General features: G+C 40.2%; 3 protein-coding genes across 6 annotated transcripts in view; 2 read left to right on the top strand and 1 right to left on the bottom strand.

The window, feature by feature from the left end:
- The window catches only part of xpo4 (exportin 4), a 61,497-nt gene extending 51,999 nt beyond the window's left edge, over positions 1 to 9,498 (top strand). The window contains exons 14-24 of the mRNA XM_042001946.1: positions 1,724 to 1,883; positions 2,022 to 2,191; positions 2,604 to 2,778; positions 4,033 to 4,239; positions 4,481 to 4,567; positions 5,135 to 5,315; positions 5,414 to 5,535; positions 5,648 to 5,778; positions 6,582 to 6,699; positions 6,866 to 6,958; positions 7,883 to 9,498. Coding sequence (XP_041857880.1) covers positions 1,724 to 1,883; positions 2,022 to 2,191; positions 2,604 to 2,778; positions 4,033 to 4,239; positions 4,481 to 4,567; positions 5,135 to 5,315; positions 5,414 to 5,535; positions 5,648 to 5,778; positions 6,582 to 6,699; positions 6,866 to 6,958; positions 7,883 to 8,080 — 1,642 coding nt within the window. The 3' untranslated portion in view covers positions 8,081 to 9,498. The remainder of the gene's footprint in view (positions 1 to 1,723; positions 1,884 to 2,021; positions 2,192 to 2,603; positions 2,779 to 4,032; positions 4,240 to 4,480; positions 4,568 to 5,134; positions 5,316 to 5,413; positions 5,536 to 5,647; positions 5,779 to 6,581; positions 6,700 to 6,865; positions 6,959 to 7,882) is intronic.
- A 536-nt stretch (positions 9,499 to 10,034) lies between these two features.
- Positions 10,035 to 13,150, top strand: eef1akmt1 (EEF1A lysine methyltransferase 1). 4 transcript variants are annotated; one of them, XM_042002540.1, is made up of 7 exons: positions 10,051 to 10,117; positions 10,294 to 10,371; positions 10,638 to 10,674; positions 10,727 to 10,884; positions 11,172 to 11,254; positions 11,763 to 12,052; positions 12,229 to 13,150. In XM_042002540.1, the coding sequence occupies exons 4-7, from the start codon at positions 10,732 to 10,734 to the stop codon at positions 12,357 to 12,359; spliced, it is 657 nt and encodes a 218-aa protein (XP_041858474.1). In that variant the 5' UTR covers positions 10,051 to 10,117; positions 10,294 to 10,371; positions 10,638 to 10,674; positions 10,727 to 10,731; the 3' UTR covers positions 12,360 to 13,150. The 4 variants fall into 4 exon arrangements, with proteins under 4 accessions (XP_041858476.1, XP_041858474.1, XP_041858475.1 ...); XM_042002541.1 differs by lacking the exon at positions 10,051 to 10,117 and adding an exon at positions 10,502 to 10,519 and having other exon boundaries at positions 10,143 to 10,371; XM_042002542.1 differs by lacking the exon at positions 10,294 to 10,371 and having other exon boundaries at positions 10,035 to 10,117.
- Positions 13,151 to 13,410: 260 nt separating this feature from the next.
- On the bottom strand, positions 13,411 to 17,189 carry il17d (interleukin 17d). The gene is made up of 2 exons (XM_042002544.1): positions 16,257 to 17,189; positions 13,411 to 14,541 (listed from the first exon to the last, which is right to left on the bottom strand). The coding sequence occupies exons 1-2, from the start codon at positions 16,580 to 16,582 to the stop codon at positions 14,220 to 14,222; spliced, it is 648 nt and encodes a 215-aa protein (XP_041858478.1). The 5' UTR covers positions 16,583 to 17,189; the 3' UTR covers positions 13,411 to 14,219.
- Between the last annotated feature and the right edge of the window lie 22 nt (positions 17,190 to 17,211).

Raw genomic sequence — 17,211 nt, forward strand, 5'->3', positions numbered from 1 at the left:
TTAGAAATTGTTCTCACACACATGCTCCACAAAGAAATAACCCAGAGATATTCCTGACACCATAATGGCACCAAATATATACTCCTAATTAAATTGAGGCGAGCATGCCAAGTGTAACTCTAGTTGTTGGTACCAGATCGGGTTTATTTTTCAACAATTAGCTGTGCGGCCTGCAGCATGAGGAACCTTGTGCTGTTCTGGCAGCCGCACCGAATTTTGATAATCACTGACGACAATAGACTGCCACAACAGCCCCTGATATTGTCTGTTGAAGGTCATTGTGCTGCTGTGTTTTCTAGATTGTTCATTATGTAGAGGAGTGTGTGTTTATGTGTGTGAGGGGATGACAGCGACGACAGAGGATTGCAGAGGCGAGTGGCCAATAGCATCGAGTTTCCTAATAGCGGATGGCCGACCCCAGCCCTGCAAATGTCATCACGGTTTTGTTTTCTGCAAACAATGTGAAACTGCGCTGTGGTCCGGTTAGATAGACGTTCCTGTAAGCTGCTTTAAGCCCTCTGTCTCTGTCCTTTTATAAACTGTGTGTGGGCCCGAGTTGGTGAGGCACACACACACGAACAGCAAGATGATAACTGTTAAGATTTGGTTGTTTATTATTGCATTTGCTTACTGTGGCTATTGTAAGGTTTCCACATCATTTTATTGTAGCTTCTTCTAATCTGCACCTGATTTAAATATTCAGATTCAAGATTTTACATTATTAAACGTTTAAACAGTCCATACACAAGACAGCTGGCTCTGCCTTCTGAATGATTGTTCACACTCTAGCCTGTGTAATATGCTTTTTACTGAAGGATTCACCCTGCAAATTCAAACATATAAAACTGTCACCTTTTACAGGATATCAGCTACTAAAATGGGGAGAGTTAAGAGGGTTAGTATTTGATGTTAAAACCTCAGCAGTAAATGCAACAGCTCCATTACTATAGATGGTCAAATATCTGTTTACATTTACCCCTACACTGCCTCTACCAGCCACCTCCGTAGTACCTTTTGACTTGGCATAGCGTTATTTCATGTGTACTACCAACACTCTAGCACATGCAGGATACTTGAGACAGTCATCATAAACATGCAAGCACTTAAAGCAAAGAGAACTGTGTGTGTTCCTTTGGCATGTTGATAGAATAAAGATAGATTATACTCTGTTGTTCCATAATAAAACTTGTGATGTATATGTGTGTTGTCTACAACAACCAAAGGATGGATATTTTGTTTTTATGATGTAATTTAGGGCTTCTTTTTTATATGGAGGACTGTGACAGTCATTGCTACTTAAACTTTAAAATAAAAAGTTACAGTGTGGTGATCAAAGTCTTAAATTTACTAAAAATATCTTGGCCGGGTTATTTGTTGGCTCATTTTGAAAAGTGAGATCAGCCTCCTCACACTCCCGATGGCACCATTAATGTGCTTTATGCCTGCGCTGGTGGACTTAGTCTAATTATGCTTAGTTATACACACCTTGTTATAAACATCTGAAGACATTTGAAGACATTACCTCAAACTGGTCCTATTTAGGGAAAAACAACCTGATATTTTGGATGAAGTGAAAAACCTTTGTTTCAGGAAAGAAGTGTAACAAAATCGACTTAAAGTTTATACCAGAATCTTATCATGATTTTGTGTTTTAACACTGAATCATGGATCTCAGCTTTCGTTTCCGGCCCTTCCGTAACACTCCCGGGTTTTTCTGCCACAGGTTGCTGTCGGCAGTTTTAAGGACGTCAGAAGTAGAATCCAGGGCGACCAGAGCAAGCTTGACGGAGCTGCTGAGTCCACAGATGGGAAAAGACATTGTGTGGTTCCTCCGGCGATGGGCCAAGACGTACCTGCTGGTGGATGAAAAGCTCTATGAGCAGGTATGAACTTCCCCAGAGCTGCCTCAGCATGTTACATGAGATGCAATTTACTTTGTTTCCTTTTTAACGCCCAGACGCCTTCCTGATGTTTCTTTGTATTGTTTTGTTTTGTTTTTTTTCTGCCCTGCCACTCCTCAGATCAGTATCCCCCTCAGCACGGCTTTTGGTGCAGATACAGAAGGTGCCCAGTGGATTGTGGGATATCTTCTGGAGAAAGTGATTAACAACCTGTCAGTGTGGAGCTCGGAGACGGAGCTAGCCAACGACACTGTGGAGCTGCTGGTGACACTGGTAGAGAAGAGGGAGAGGTGAGGGAGGAGGTGGAGGCATTATTAACTTATCAGTTCTCTCGTTGCAGCTGCACAAATGTGACTTTTTGCTGACATTTATTAAATTAAAATGAAGTTTTCATGGTTTTTTTCTTAAGGATTTTAACCCTAATATCTTTTGACTCTATATAACACAGTTTTAAAAGTTTTTTTTTTTTTTTTTGTCTGGATGCAACTCATGTTGCATCTCCTAAAGGTTTTTATGAACAAATAAAAGCAGCATTGTTATTAAAAATATAGATATATCTTTTCAAACTGTTCATTTATATACGTTGCCAAACTAAATTGAATTTATGAAGTTCTGCAACAACAGAAAAAACCCAGTGAAAGCAGGTTTTAGGGCATGCTGCGACACTGCAGACTGACTCACACTGCTACTCTGTCCGTTCAGGGCGAACATCGTGGTGCAGTGCGAGAGCTGGTGGAGCCTGGCAAAGCAGTTTGCAAGCCGCAGCCCGCCGCTCCACCTGCTGTCCAGCTCCGTGCAGAGATCTCTGATGAAAGCTCTGGTTCTGGGAGGCTTCGCACACATGGACTCAGACACCAAACAGCAGTACTGGGCAGAGGTACAGTAATGAGCAAGAGCTAAAATTACTCCTTTTATTCATGACTTATTGATTGTTTGACAGTAAGAAAAAAAGGCAAATATTCTCTAACACTGACTTTTTTTTAATATGAGGATTTAATGCTGGAAGTAATTTGATGTTTGAGATATTCTGCATTTTCAGTCAGACAAAAATCTGATGCAGCTGATTTTCTGTAGATTTTGTTGGCATTGCTTTTGGTCTTTACCTTCATAAAACTAGTTAGTTCAGACGTATGGAACTCCCCAGTCTGATACAAGGATGAGGCCTGATGGACGCCATCGATATTATTCACTCCTTGAGTGTGTATAACACGATCCTCATCCTGATCCTGATGGTCTTTGGTTCTAATAAGCTGACAGTAGTAAATGGGGGTGCAAAGCCACAATGACTCCAGAGTAATTACGGGGAGTGTACGAGTGAGACAGCAGCTGCTGGTTTCTACAGCTGTTGAGTCTGAACATGGATGGATTGTGTGAGGAGGAAAAGGAGCGAGCAGACTGATTAAACACATCAAGGAATTACTTTACCCTGTTGATTACATATATTACATCTGATCTGATGCATTCATCTTCACCTAATTAACGTGTAATATAAATACAAGACTTTTAAAACATTTTAACTTGAAATGGGAGAAAGACTGGTGTGTGTGAGCTGCACTCCATTTAAAGGAATTCCTGTTTTTGTGCATGTTCTACAACTGGCCAGCATGCATTGGTTCAGAGGAGGAATACAGCCTTTGTTAATATGTCTGAGCTTAGAAATGTATTTTGAAGTATTTGATTATATATTGAAAGCCCCACAATAATCATAGACAGTGCTGCATATTTAATATTGTGCAACCCCTTGTTTTTATTCATATTAGATATATTTAACTGCTTTTTCACTGCATAAAGTCAAAATTAAATTGGTTATTAGTTGCAAAATAAAGTTAGAAACTACTTATGAAGGCAAACTTATGCAGTGTTTAAAATGTTTAGTGTGTATTCCAATTACTTATTAATACACACATACATATCATATTTATTTCTCTAACTTAAGTGTTGAAGTGTGTCCCATCCTGCACAAAAACTGATTTCCAGATAAAACTGGTGCACAAACGTGAACCAACCCAGTTCTTTCTTGGTCATCAGGCATCACAAGTAACATGAATATACTTCAGCGACTATATTAAAGCCTGACATCCCCAGTTTTTGCCTGTGTTTGTAACTGTCTCTTCTCTGCATGTCCTACCAGGTGCTTCACCCTCTCCAGCAGCGTTTTCTCAACCTCATCAACCAGGAAAACTTCGCTCAGATCAGCCAGGAGGAGGCTGTCAAACAGGAAATCGTTGCCACGCTGGAGGCGCTATGCGGCATCGCAGAGGCAACGCAGATGGACAACGTTGTCTCGCTCTTCTCTTTCCTCATGGACTTCCTGTCCAGCTGCATCGGCCTCATGGAGGTAAGAACAAACAGGAAAGATTTAACAAAGTCCTTAAGCTGTAGCTTCTGTGTAAATCAAGAGGGGATGATTCATGGACTGATCAGTTTTAAAGTGTATAATTGAAAATTAGGCCTTTATCCATCTCTTCAGATCTAAAAATAACCTTAAAATGTCTCCAGTAAAACTCATATAATGGATTTTTCCAAGATGAAGTTACAATTTAATCTGATCAGTAATGACTGATGTTTTTCTCTTCTAGGTTTACAGCAACACACCGGAGACAATCAACCTGATCATTGAGGTTTTTGTGGAAGTGGCTCACAAGCAGATCTGCTACTTGGGAGAGGTGAGAGCGGCATCTTAAATGTTTAAGACATTAAACAGATATTCATGATTCTTTTCACCAATAATGACTGCTGCTCTCAGCATAGCAACAAGAAGTAATCATCTTTAATTGTTGTAAAGACATTAAATTTGTAAAACATGAGGGGAAAAGCAAAAAATACACTGATTTGCCTTTTAGGCTTGCACCTCTCATCATTTCCTTTTAGCCGTCTTGTTTCAAGATAACACAGATTAACAGTGTTAAGTAGTAATGAAGATACAAGAACATTGTTTTTTATGAATAAAAAAATGCAGTTGAATTTCTCAGTAATCAGACATAAAATCTGATAATAATCTGTCTGGAAAAGCTGTAAGAATGTGTGTAAAAGCCAAGTCATTCTCCTCAGATCACGATTTTTTTCTCTCGTTTTAATTAAAACTTTAGCCTCCAAAACCAGAGGATTTATAGAAAAATTGAATATGTCCTCAAACCTTTCTCAGTCTTGCGAGGTTAAAGCTGTCTGATGTTGGATACCAGCAGATCTGAGGAAAGATTTGAGAAGAAAACATATTTCTTGTGTGTTTTCAGACCAAGTCCATGAAGCTCTACGAGGCATGTCTAACCCTGCTCCAGGTCTACTCTAAAAACAACCAGAGCCGAAAGCGAAGCGACGCCACCGCCGAGGAGGACCAGTACCAAGACCTGCTGCTCATCATGGAGCTACTCACAAACCTGCTGTCCAAAGAGTTCATTGACTTTAGCGACACTGGTGAGTTTTCCAGAGGTTTTCTTTCTAATTATTACATAAGAAGATGAACCCATAGTTACCTGAGACTAAACTCGACCCCAAACTACTTTGTGTTCAAGACGAGGTTTTTCGAAACCAAGACCAGGGAACACCGGCGTCCAATCGCACGGTTTCAGCAGCAGATGTTGTTCTCTACGGAGTCAATATTGTTCTTCCACTCATGTCTCAGGACTTGCTCAAGGTAAAACGATGCAGTGGGGGTGTTTTTTTTCTTTGTTTAAACAAAGTTGGAGCTTCAACTCGGAAGCAGTGCAGTGATATTTGAAGCTGACCCTGACCTCATTATTTTCCAGTTCCCCTCTCTGTGTAACCAGTACTACAAGCTCATCACCTTCATCTGTGAGATCTTTCCAGAAAAGATCCCACAGCTGCCTGAAGACCTCTTCAAGAGCCTCATGTTCTCGCTAGAGCTGGGAATGACCTCGTATCCTCCCACTGTGTTCTATACTGATATGATTGCAGATGAAATCAGTGTACTACTCTCACTGGCTTTTTTGTTTTGATTTTAACCATTAATTTATCTAAAATCCCGATTAGCTCTTTTTTTTTCCCTCCGCTCACTGCTTCTGCTTTACTTGTAAAAATAGTGCAGCAAACTCTTAGAATTTACCTAAATTTTTCAAAACAATTAAGTTATTGTTTTTTGCTTTAGTTATCACAAAATTTTCACACGCATCAAGGAATGATGCGTCTAGGAACTAAAAAATAAACTGCAGGCTGCAGCTTCAGTACTCAGCTAGCTGTAACCAGATTGAGTCTCATGTGGTCAAATTTCCATTTTACTAACCATGATGAAAATGATTTTCACTTTTTTTGCTACCACAAATGTGTTCCAAGTCTTGACATGAAAAAAAATCTGACACCTTTTTTGTTTCAAGGTGACAAACCTGCTCCGTTTTCTCTGGTTAAACTTGGCTTCCTCTTCAGGAATAAATCTCTACTTCCTGTGAATATTAAAGAGGATATTGTTGAGAAATGTGCCTCAGGCTTAAGAGCAGAGAAGGCAGAAAATCAATGAAACAATGAATGAAAGCACGCTGCGTTAATAATTCCAGTGTTTGCAATCAATTGAAATATGAACGATGAAATCAGAACTAGACATATTTCACAAGACTTGAAGTATTATCCAATGATAGAGCTGTTGGTTTGTTGCAGCTGTGGGAGAGAATGCTGACATAGATAATGAGTACTTTTTGTGCATTGTGGCTCCTTAACATCTATTTTTAGGATGACCTCAGAAATAAGTCAGCTGTGTCTGGAGGCTCTGTCTCCTCTGGCTGAACAGTGCGCCAAAAACCAGGAGAAGGACTCTCCCCTCTTCATAGCCACCCGGCACTTCCTCAAGGTATGACCCACCTGTTGTCTTCATAGAAGCGACACAAACAAAACACTTCAGAAAGCAGTTGTAAGAAAGGCATACATGGAAATGTTAATAAAAATGTTTATTGTTGATCTGGAGATGTGGGTAGGTGTGTTTTTCGTTTCATGTTACCACCTTTGTTTGCCTCCAGTTGGTGTTTGACATGCTGGTCCTGCAGAAACACAACACAGAGATGACGGTGGCAGCAGGAGAAGCCCTCTACACACTCGTGTGCCTGCATCAGGTGAGTAACTAACACAAGGATGCTCCCATCATAAGTCTGGAGGTATTCAGTTTATCCAATCTGAGCCATTCAAAGTCAGATGTACTGTGAAGTGTCTATTAAAATGTTATATTGAGATGCATGTATCTGCTGATAGTTGGTCATACAGACTGAACATTTTCCTTCTAAATAAACAATGTTATTTTGCAGTCTATTAGGCAGCAAGATAACTATTAAAAGAAGTTCAGTTTCCATTTCATCCTCGTGTTTTAATGTGAAAAAATAATCTTTAAAGTCTCAGAAACTCAAGAGGCAGAAGGTTTCAGCTCATGACACCAGAAGCCCTCTAGTGGCCACTTTTCATTTCTCACACTTAGAATTCTTTAAAGCTGCATTTTGGCTTCAGGATTTTCAGGCCAAGAACCCAGGAGTAAAGTCGGTAGTGGTAAGGATGAGGTGGTAAACCAAATCAAACATGTGCGATGCCTGAGCATGGGCATGCATATATAAAAAGGTCTCCATAGTCCAATGTAGGCACAAATGTTGCAGCAACAAGTCTCATCTTTGCATTTAAATAGAAATGTTTTTGCTTCTAAAGTAGACAGCAGGTTTGAGCCACAGCTTTTTATACAAGACGTTTCACATTAGATTTAAAAGTCACAGAATGACTAATGACTAATTTGTCCAAGTTGACTTTTCCTCTGTAAAATATCTTAAAAGTATCTCTCAGGTTTGGCAGGTTTGAAGTGAATAAACTAGCTGCAAGTCTCTGTGCTTTAGCATAAGTATTTTTTATTTTTACCGTTTGTATTCAGCTTCTCCTAATCAGATCTTCTACATGTAAATGAAAAGGGTTGGAAATCCAGCAAACTGAGACATCTTCACACATTCTAGTTCTTCTTACTAATTTGTGAATAACAAAGTGTTGCCGTTTTCCTCTGTCAGGCGGAGTACTCAGAGCTAGTGGAGACTTTGCTCTCCTCTCAGAGAGATGCCGTCATCTACCAGCGGCTGGCTGACGCCTTCAACAAGCTGACGGCGAGCAGCACGCCGCCCACCATGGACCGCAAGCAGAAGGTCGCCTTCCTCAAGAGCCTGGAGGAGTTTGTGGCCAACGTGGGTGGCCTGCTCTGCGTGAAATAACCACTGGAACCAAACTCGACCTCGAATCGCCCATCGTTCTGAAAGGAAACCAATCAAAGATGACCTCTGCATCGACCCTGGAACTATGCGCGGAAGAGACGGCTTGAAGCCTCAGAGGAGCTCTCCGCCTGCTGGGATCCATCTCTCGCCTCAGTGTTTACCCCCATTTTCACCTGGGAACTCTTATTTGTTTGTGCCTCCCCCCAGCCCTCCCCAGTCCGTCACATTGGTCTGTCCCTCTCCTCCTCAAGCATGATCTGCAGACTTGATGGTGGTAGTGGTAACCATGGAGACTGAACTGCTAAGCAGACAGACTCAGTTCCTGCCCCGTTAAGCTGAAGCAAAGGGCCACTGACCATCATAATGAAAGTTGGAACAGCAGTTGGTGTTTTCCTCTTCTTTTCCTCCTCCACAGGAGTCTCTTGGATTGCACACACACACACACACACATTGAGGACAAAACGTTATTTAACTTCTGGATGTAATTTGACTGTACCAGAGGGATAATTTTGTTATCCTCTTTTCAGTATTGTCATAGCATGGACAAACACACACTTACACACACACACACACACACACACTCTCACGGGTCACCCCAGTCCTTCCCAGAGTGCCTTTGTTTTGTTGATTGTTCTGTGTGTTTGTGTATGATTGAATCATGTCATACATCAACTGATAACAATGACTGTGCCTGTTATCGGCTAAGTACTATGGATGTACACAAACGTGCATGCACAAGACATTGCCATGACGACAGGTGGATGGCCAATCCGGCTGTCTTTGAGGTTGTTAAACCCCACAGCAGAGGATGGAGTTTTTTTTTATGGTGACAACAGAAAAACCAAAACCAGATTGTGCTTCATTAAAGGGTGTCTGTATGAAAATTCAGAATATATATATGAATTTATGATGTTTTCAACCAGAAACCTTCAGAAATGTACATTTAAAGATTAAAGAAGACGACTGAAATGTTTTTATATGCCTGTGGGGTGAATGAGTTAAAAATTATACGAATTCAGCTAAACAAGGAGCAACTTTCGCCGAATTGACCTTCGCAGTTTGTTATGGATTTTTCCTTTTTTGGGTTTTATTTCTTGTTTCACGCCCCCTCCCCCCCAGGGTTCAGACAGACGAAGGCCTGAGATGATCAGGCCTCTGAGGTTTAGAAGGTTAATCTCAGTAGTATTTTTCTACAGCAGCACATCCACCGTGAGACTCTTCACCACACACTGGATTGCAGCAGAGACTGTTTGAAGTGAAGGACAGCAATAACAAACCAAATAAAAAGGAGCAGAGCCACTCACAGAAGCATTACATTGGAGACAGAATCCTCCTGGTTCAGAGCACTATCCCAATTATTGTAGATGGCTGTTTTGTTAAATGAAGTGTAAAAGTGTACATAAAGTTATTGTATAAAATGTTCTGGCCTCTGCAGTTTCCTTTTCATGTGCCATTTCTGCTGTAATGTCTTTTATTTACTTTAATAATAAAGTGACTGATCCTACGTTTTACAGAGCAACATTTAGTCTCTGAGACTCAAAGGCCACTTCGTCTTCAAGATTCAGCAGTTTGACAACATTCATCAGTACAATTATGCTTTACCTACTTTCATATTTATCCTTTAAAAATATGCTCTGGCTGTATCATCTGCTAGTAGAGATAATTTAAATAGTCTGCCATAGCATTTATGCCCTTAAATGGATTCTTTATTATGTGCGCAGCCATGACCTGTGTAACCAACAGAAATAACAACGGATTTGATGGGCAGCCCTGTCTTAATTCCCCGTTTTATCCAGACTTTGAAGGTTGTGCCACATGTTAGTTTCACTGAGCTGTTGCATCCTTTGTATAAAGGTTTTTACCACTTTTTGAAACCTTTCCCCAAATATAAAAAAAAATAAAAATAGTTTGTTATAAACTGGTATGGCGGTTTTTCCCTCCGCAGAGGCTGTAATTTCTTGCTTACGTCATCTTCCTGCGACTCCTCACATGTTAGCAGCAGCAGCGGACCCTCGGAAGGTTATCGTTCTAAATCAGGTAGGTTGACATTTTCTTTCCCAAAATCTCAAGGCGCACAGCTTTAAATAGACACCAGCGTGTGTCGAAGCTGCTTCGTAGCTTTTGTTTGAATCCACACAGTTTTATCCACTTTTAAAACCATGCTTTAAGGAGCTGTGCAATATAAATAATACATGCTAAATTTATATTTGCAGTTTGACATGGATTAAGATACATAAAGGAATAAGGGCACAGACTTGCCATTTTCACCTAAGCGGAAGTTGATTTAAAAGGTAAAAATATGTATGAGCAAATCTGCAGTAAACAATCTTCTGTCATCTCTTTTTGAGGCTGCCACTAAACCCCAAAGTTTAATATTTCCAGCCTTACATTATTATTTCATATCCATCCATCATATTGCAGACTACCCTCTGTCCCTCAGTAGAATTCTTCGGTTATGCAGCTTATTTAACTTGCAATGAAACTTGATTCTCTAAAATATAAAACTTAAATAAAACATGTCTTTGTTAAATAACACATAATACTTTTTTCTTCTCAGTTTCAGGTGTTGGACTCCCCCAGAAGTTAATCTCTGCATAATTTCTTAAGATCCGATTTCATCCTCCCAATAATCTTCCTCTGCTCCACCAGCCATGAGCGACAGTAATGATGATGATGATGTTCCTACTCTGTCCGCTCACACTCTGGCCGCCCTGCAGGAGTTTTACAGTGAGACCAGAACTGGTCCAGATCACAACCAGCCACAGTCAGACCAGTTTGCTGTGGGAGCTTTAGAGGAGGACTGGGTAAGTTTACTGAAGTTTGTACCTGTTATTTAATATATTTTGGCAAAAAAAAAAAAAAAAAAAAAAATTCTTCAACTTGCCATATCACTTGCAAACATGAACATTTATTTTGGATATGTGTATTTTTGTGTATAGTCATCATCCCATAATTTCTAATGAAAACACACAATCCTGTTAAATAGCTTTGGACATTCTACCTTATTAGTAAACTGATCAATTACGAATATTCAGTGTTTTTAAGTTAGATAATGAGGCATTTAGCACGGGTGGCTGTTTGTGTCTGTCAGCGGATGAGCCAGTTCTGGTACAGTGACGAGACTGCAGCACAGTTAGCAGAGGAGGTGGTACGAGAAGCTGGAGAGGGAGGAAGGTAAAACTACTCAACTACACCCAAACATCTAGTATGTTGGTTGCCTCTCAGCTATTAACATGTAGCAGGTGAGAGTTCTTTTATGTTGGATTTTTGTACATTGTAATCCCTGATTAGTTGAGTTTACCTGATATTTGCATGGAATCCCCTTTGTATCACCATAGGCGATCAACAATTTTCGCTAAAAACCATTTGTTCACTTAGCTAATATTCTTTATACCCCCTAGTTGTTTGAACTTATTCATGGGTCAGATTTACTCAAATAGTTTTAGTTCTTTAAAATAAAGACTGCATCACTCTGACTCAATTTTATGGGGAACAACTTAAAAGAACCATACATCTTGGGATATTTTTTGCCATAGACTAGACTAGGAGTACAGAACTACATCCTGCAGAACTAAGAAAGTGGCATTAAGAAATGTTATGACCAACATAATTTCTACTTCTTGCAGCTATAGAAAAGATGTCTTCGCATGTTTCTCTGTTTTAATATTTTCTTTCACCTTAGGATAGCGTGTCTTAGCGCGCCCAGTGTGTACCAGAAGCTGAAGCAGGGCGTGGTGGAAGGTTCAGACCGGGTGTCTGCTGTCGTGTTGGAGTACGACCGTCGCTTCGCCACATATGGAGATGAATTCATCTTCTATGACTACAACAAGCCGCTGTCTCTTCCCTCTGACGTGGCTCCACAGAGTTTTGACATCGTCCTGGCCGACCCGCCTTACCTGTCTGAGGAGTGTCTGAGCAAAGTGGCCGCAACCATCAAGTACCTGAGCAAAGGCAAAGTACTGCTATGCACAGGTGAGAAGTGCCGTCACGTTGTTCTGCATAGTTTTTCAGCATCTGTTTTCTGAAGGATGATATATAATGCAGTTTTTAACATAGGCCTTATTGTTTGTCTTTAAATTAGAAAAATAAGCAGGAACAACTTTATTTCTCTGCTTATGTCTTGTTTTTATTTGCCGTCTGTTCTACAGGAGCCATCATGGAGAAGCTTGCCAAAGAACTGCTGGATGTAAAAATCTGCTGTTTTTTGCCCAAACACAACAGAAACTTGTCCAACGAGTTCCGATGTTTTGTCAACTATCCTTCCCGCCTGTTGTCTTGATAACGAGACAAATAGGCAGCATGTCAGAGATGCTTTACAGCTTTGGTCATATGCTGCTGAGGAGTGCAGCAAAGCTGGATAATCTCAGTTTTCATTGGTCATGAAGTCGATCAAAAGAAAAATAATCAGCCTTTTTTTTTTTAATATATATATAATTTAGAATTATTATAAAATGTGACGCTTTTTATATGCAATACAAGACTGGAGATCATTTAATTTTGGACAGTTTGTAAAATGAGAGAACTGAAATTTCACAATAAGATGTGGAAATTTAGTTAAGTGTGCACCAGTTATTAGGCAGCTGCTTCAGTGAAATGATTTCCTGGTTTCTTTTTATTGTTTGTTTTTTACCAAGTTGAATTTACCTTATTTGGGATTTTGGACATTTTTCCATCAAAATAAGACATCTGTTGTTTTGTTTCTGTTGTATTTTAAAAATGGAAGGTTTAAACACACATTTCTGCTGCATTGGATTAGTATTTTTCTTAAGTGAAGAATTAGAGGAGCTGAAAAGAGGTTTGACTTACTCTAGTACCAGAGCAGGAAATCCAACTTGCGATGGCATTTTCTTTGAATTTTTTTTGTTGAAGATTTGAACGTAAAAGATCCCAGTTTACAGTGAATGCATTTCACATTTTGACCATTTCATACCTCTAAAGACAGAGGTCTTCAGTTCAGTCATCATGTACTTCTCAGCCTGTGAAAATATTTGTAAAATCTTGTAATTATGACAAAAATGACAGATGAAGTCATGCTAATGTCATATTTAATATATTAAAATGTTAATATAATCAGATTATGATCCCTTCAGAGAGCCAGAATGGTGACAGCACACTTAAAAAGATTCAGACATCTTTTTACAAGTCATCTGATTCCACACGAGGAAGCAGTTAAACACCAACAATTATTACAGTCTGTAGTCATAAATATAGGATGTTATAAAAGGTTTCTGAATAACATAAATCCTGGTTTCAGGTTTGTACCCTTTTGAAAACCTGGAGGTGGCAGCATTGATCAGAACATTCGCAAGTGATGCATTCTATAAATTTGGTCCATTTCATTTGATTTTATACAATCTGAGTTGCAAAGTTAACAAACATACATATTCTCTGCTTTTGTTTTTTTTTTTTTTTTAAGTAATGTGCTATGCAGACAGCGAATGTGCTGAGGTTTAAATATCTGAGGTTTCTGTCTCCTCCCAAATACAATAGTGGGTTGTGGCAATAAATATTTCTTAAACTTGGAGAAAATAAAACTACAATGCTTTACTGCTTTGCAGAGCTTGGTCCAAGAGTAAATTAAAACACCTTTTGGCTGAGCTACATCTTGAGATATTGTTGTTGTGACTTTAGTTTTTGGTTTAATCTTTATCTCTCTCCCTTTAAAAAAAAAAAATAACCATTTTTTCCAGATCAGATCCAATAAAACATGCAGATTGAGTCAGATTTACTAAGCACCAGTGTACATGTACAGCTGTACAGAAAACATTTTTGGAAAGTTTAAGCAATAAAAGGAAACGTGAAATACAAAAAATAAAGTGGAGCAAATTAAATGTTCTCGGGGATCTCAGACTCCGGTCCTTGGAGGCCACTATCCTGCCCTGCTCCAACACATCAGATTAAAATGAAATGGATCCAACCGCTTGCTGCATTCGTTCTGCACAATGACTCAATAATTTGATTCAGGTGTGTTAAAGCAGACAAAACATGCAGGACAGTGGCCCGTAGACTGTTAAGTCTGGATTCAGGAATGCTTTCAGATATTCAGCCTTTAGCCACTGAGGGAAAGTTACATGTGAAAAATCTCCTTAAATGGAAAAACAGCACCGCTGCAATGCTGTCAGGTATAGAAAACCTTCCTTCATGCTTTCTTGCGTGCAGAGAAAACCTGCCTGGCTTTGGGCTCTCTTCTCTGCAGGCTCTGGTTGCTGTTCTGACTATCGCGCTCCTTCTCCAGGAGTGGCACACAGGTGCATCCCACAGCAATGGAGATATAGATCTCTGAGTAGGAGTGGCGTCCACTGACACAGGAGCCCGTTCTCTTGAGGATGACAGAGGGAGCGTAGACCGGAGTGCTGCGGTACTGGTGGCTCTCCTCACCGTACGGTCTGATCAGGCAGCCCTTACATAGGCAGTAGGCCTCTGGGATGTAGCGGGGATATCTGGTTGGGTTGTAGGAGATCCTGAAAAATTAATTTAGTAGATGATTTCTCTCGTCTTCAGACAAAAAATGTACATAAAGGAGATAAAAAGTATTCACACCCCTATTGAAATGCTAGGTTTTAGTAATGTTAAAGTAAACCACAATAAATAATTTTCCATTTAATTGTGAACTATAGCCTGTACTATCCAACTAAATAACTAACCTGTTTGGTAAAAAATAAAATAAGCTGGTTGTAGTACGTCACTAATAATTTCTTGATGCACATTTTCATTTAATCACAGGCTCCTTCTTGGGAGTCTATCATCATGGGACATCTTGGCAATATTTGCCTATTTTTCCATGCAAACATGCTGCAAATCTGTCAGATTGTGAGGAAATCTCTTGTGCACAGCCCTCTGGAGTCATCTTCAGATTTGGGTCTTGATTCTGGATGAAACATTCCAAAACTATCATCTTCTGGTGAAACTTTCCTTTTGTTGATTTTGAGGTCTCCTCCTTTGGGTCATTAGTATGCTAAAGATAAAAATTCAACTCCAGCTTTAGCTTTTACTAAGACGCTTGAAGGTTTTTGATCCAAAACTGGCTGGTATTCGGAAGTGTTCATAATTCCATCCACTGTGATTAAAGCCCTAGTTTATTTCCAGGTGAAGAAAAGCAACCTCAGAACATGATACTTCCACCACCATGCCTCTCTGTGGCTGTGGTGTTACTTTAATGATGTTAATGTTTAGTGTTTTGTTTTTTCACCAAACATATCTTTAGCAGCTGGGGTCAAAAAGTCCAGCCTTGGTCTCACCAGACCAGAACATTTTCCCACATGCTTTTTGCTGTCTTGATGCATTTTTTGGGGCAAACTGTAGACAGAACTGTATGTTTTTCTTTGTCAGAAAAGGCTTCTGTCTCGCAACCCTACCCCATCGTCCAGACAAATGGAGGATACAGGAGATGGCTGTCACATGTAGAACACAACCATTTTTCCAGCCCCTGAAGTGTTGCTGTAGGTCACCTGGCAGCCTCCTTGACCCATTTTCATTTAATCTTTTCATACATTTTTGGTGGACATCCAGTTCTTTACTTGGGCACTGCTATATGATGCCAGATTTTCTCTGCTTTTCGATGATGACTGTCTTCACTGTACTCCATGTTATGCCGTGAATCCCCCCCGTCAACTGCGTTTTTTAAGGATTTGGTCACAATAAAAAAAAAGAGGGATATTATTTATTGTGGTCTTTTTAACCTCACAAAACCCTGGTATTTGTGTTAATGTCCAGTGTAAACTGAGATTAAGACAACCAATGTGCAAGGCCACTTTTGCAAGTTCAGTTTTTGTTCAAAATTACTGCAGTTTATACAGCAAGTATATATATATATATATATATATATATATATATATATATATTCCATACTCAAATATACTACAACGAATCCCGATCTTTTTTTCTTTTCTTTTTTTTTTTTTTTTTTTTTTGTGAAGTTACAAATATATTTTATATTTCTGATTTGGTAAAACTTCCTTACTTTAAATTTAACAATTAATTGAAACATTCATTAATTTTCTATACCGCTTTCAATTCAGGGTCGCGGGTCATTAAAACATATTTTTAGGAAATTGAGTCTGAGTTTTTAAACTTTTTCTAATTAAACGATAAATCAAAAAGAGTTATCTGATCAGAAAACGTTTCATGTCTGAAAGTAACTAGCTATCAGAGAGAGATTACATGCACCTGCTCATACCTGTAGGCCCAGGGAGACACGCTGAGCAGGTTGACCGGGAGGCGGGTCTTTCTGTCGGTCAGGGCCGGCGCGGCGTTCGGGCATGTCAGGTTGAGTTTGTCCTGCGGCTCCAGCTGCAGGGCGTGGTGAAATGCGCTCATCACTCCCACCGAGAGCCGTCCGAACATCTGCTCCAAAATCTCCTCAGGCAGATCGAGACAAGCCCGGGTCCTGGTGGCTTTCTTTCGAGCCCGGATCGTCCCTACCGACCAAACCGGCAGCAGCAGGGCCAGGAGCAGCAGCTGCAGCTGCAGCAGTGGGAAGATCGCGAGGATCCGACGCGGCATTGCTACGTCCCCACTCGGTGCGTGCTGTGTTGTGCCAAAATACGCGTTCACTGAAAACAAACTTTATATTCTGCTCCGCATTGGCTCCCTTTAAATATATGTGTAACAGGTTGCTCTCCTCCGTTATAATCCAAGTTTTGAATCCCGCGGCGCAGAAACAGTCCACAGTCCTGACGGTGAAAGAGAGGGACAAGCGCGCCGCCAAGGAAATCTTTCAAACATTTTGGCACAAGGCAACCTGTTGACAAGAATAATGATTTCCAACTTGGAGAGATTTAAGTTTTACACCCGCTGGTCTCTGATTAAGACGAGAAAGAAAGAAAAAAAAAGTCAGAGCGCTTCTCGTTCGCCTTTCGCCGACTCCGTATGCGTAAAATCCGTTGGAGACGTTCAGACGTAAAGAAACGGTGAGATGCGTCATCCAGATAGATTCTATTCAAACTGAGGCACTGACAGATAAATTCGCGTTGGAAACGTTTAGCCAAGAAGGAGGAGGGGGGAAAAACAGCGTTTATGAGATGCGTTCTTCACAGGAGTGGGAAGTCCAGACTGTTGGTTCCGCGCGCTTTGCAACTGGATCCTGACACCACAACACCTTCTGCTGGTCTCAAGATAAACCAGATCCCTCC

The sequence above is a fragment of the Melanotaenia boesemani genome, chromosome 12 (genome assembly GCF_017639745.1).
Source record: "Melanotaenia boesemani isolate fMelBoe1 chromosome 12, fMelBoe1.pri, whole genome shotgun sequence".
Taxonomy (NCBI): domain Eukaryota; kingdom Metazoa; phylum Chordata; class Actinopteri; order Atheriniformes; family Melanotaeniidae; genus Melanotaenia; species Melanotaenia boesemani.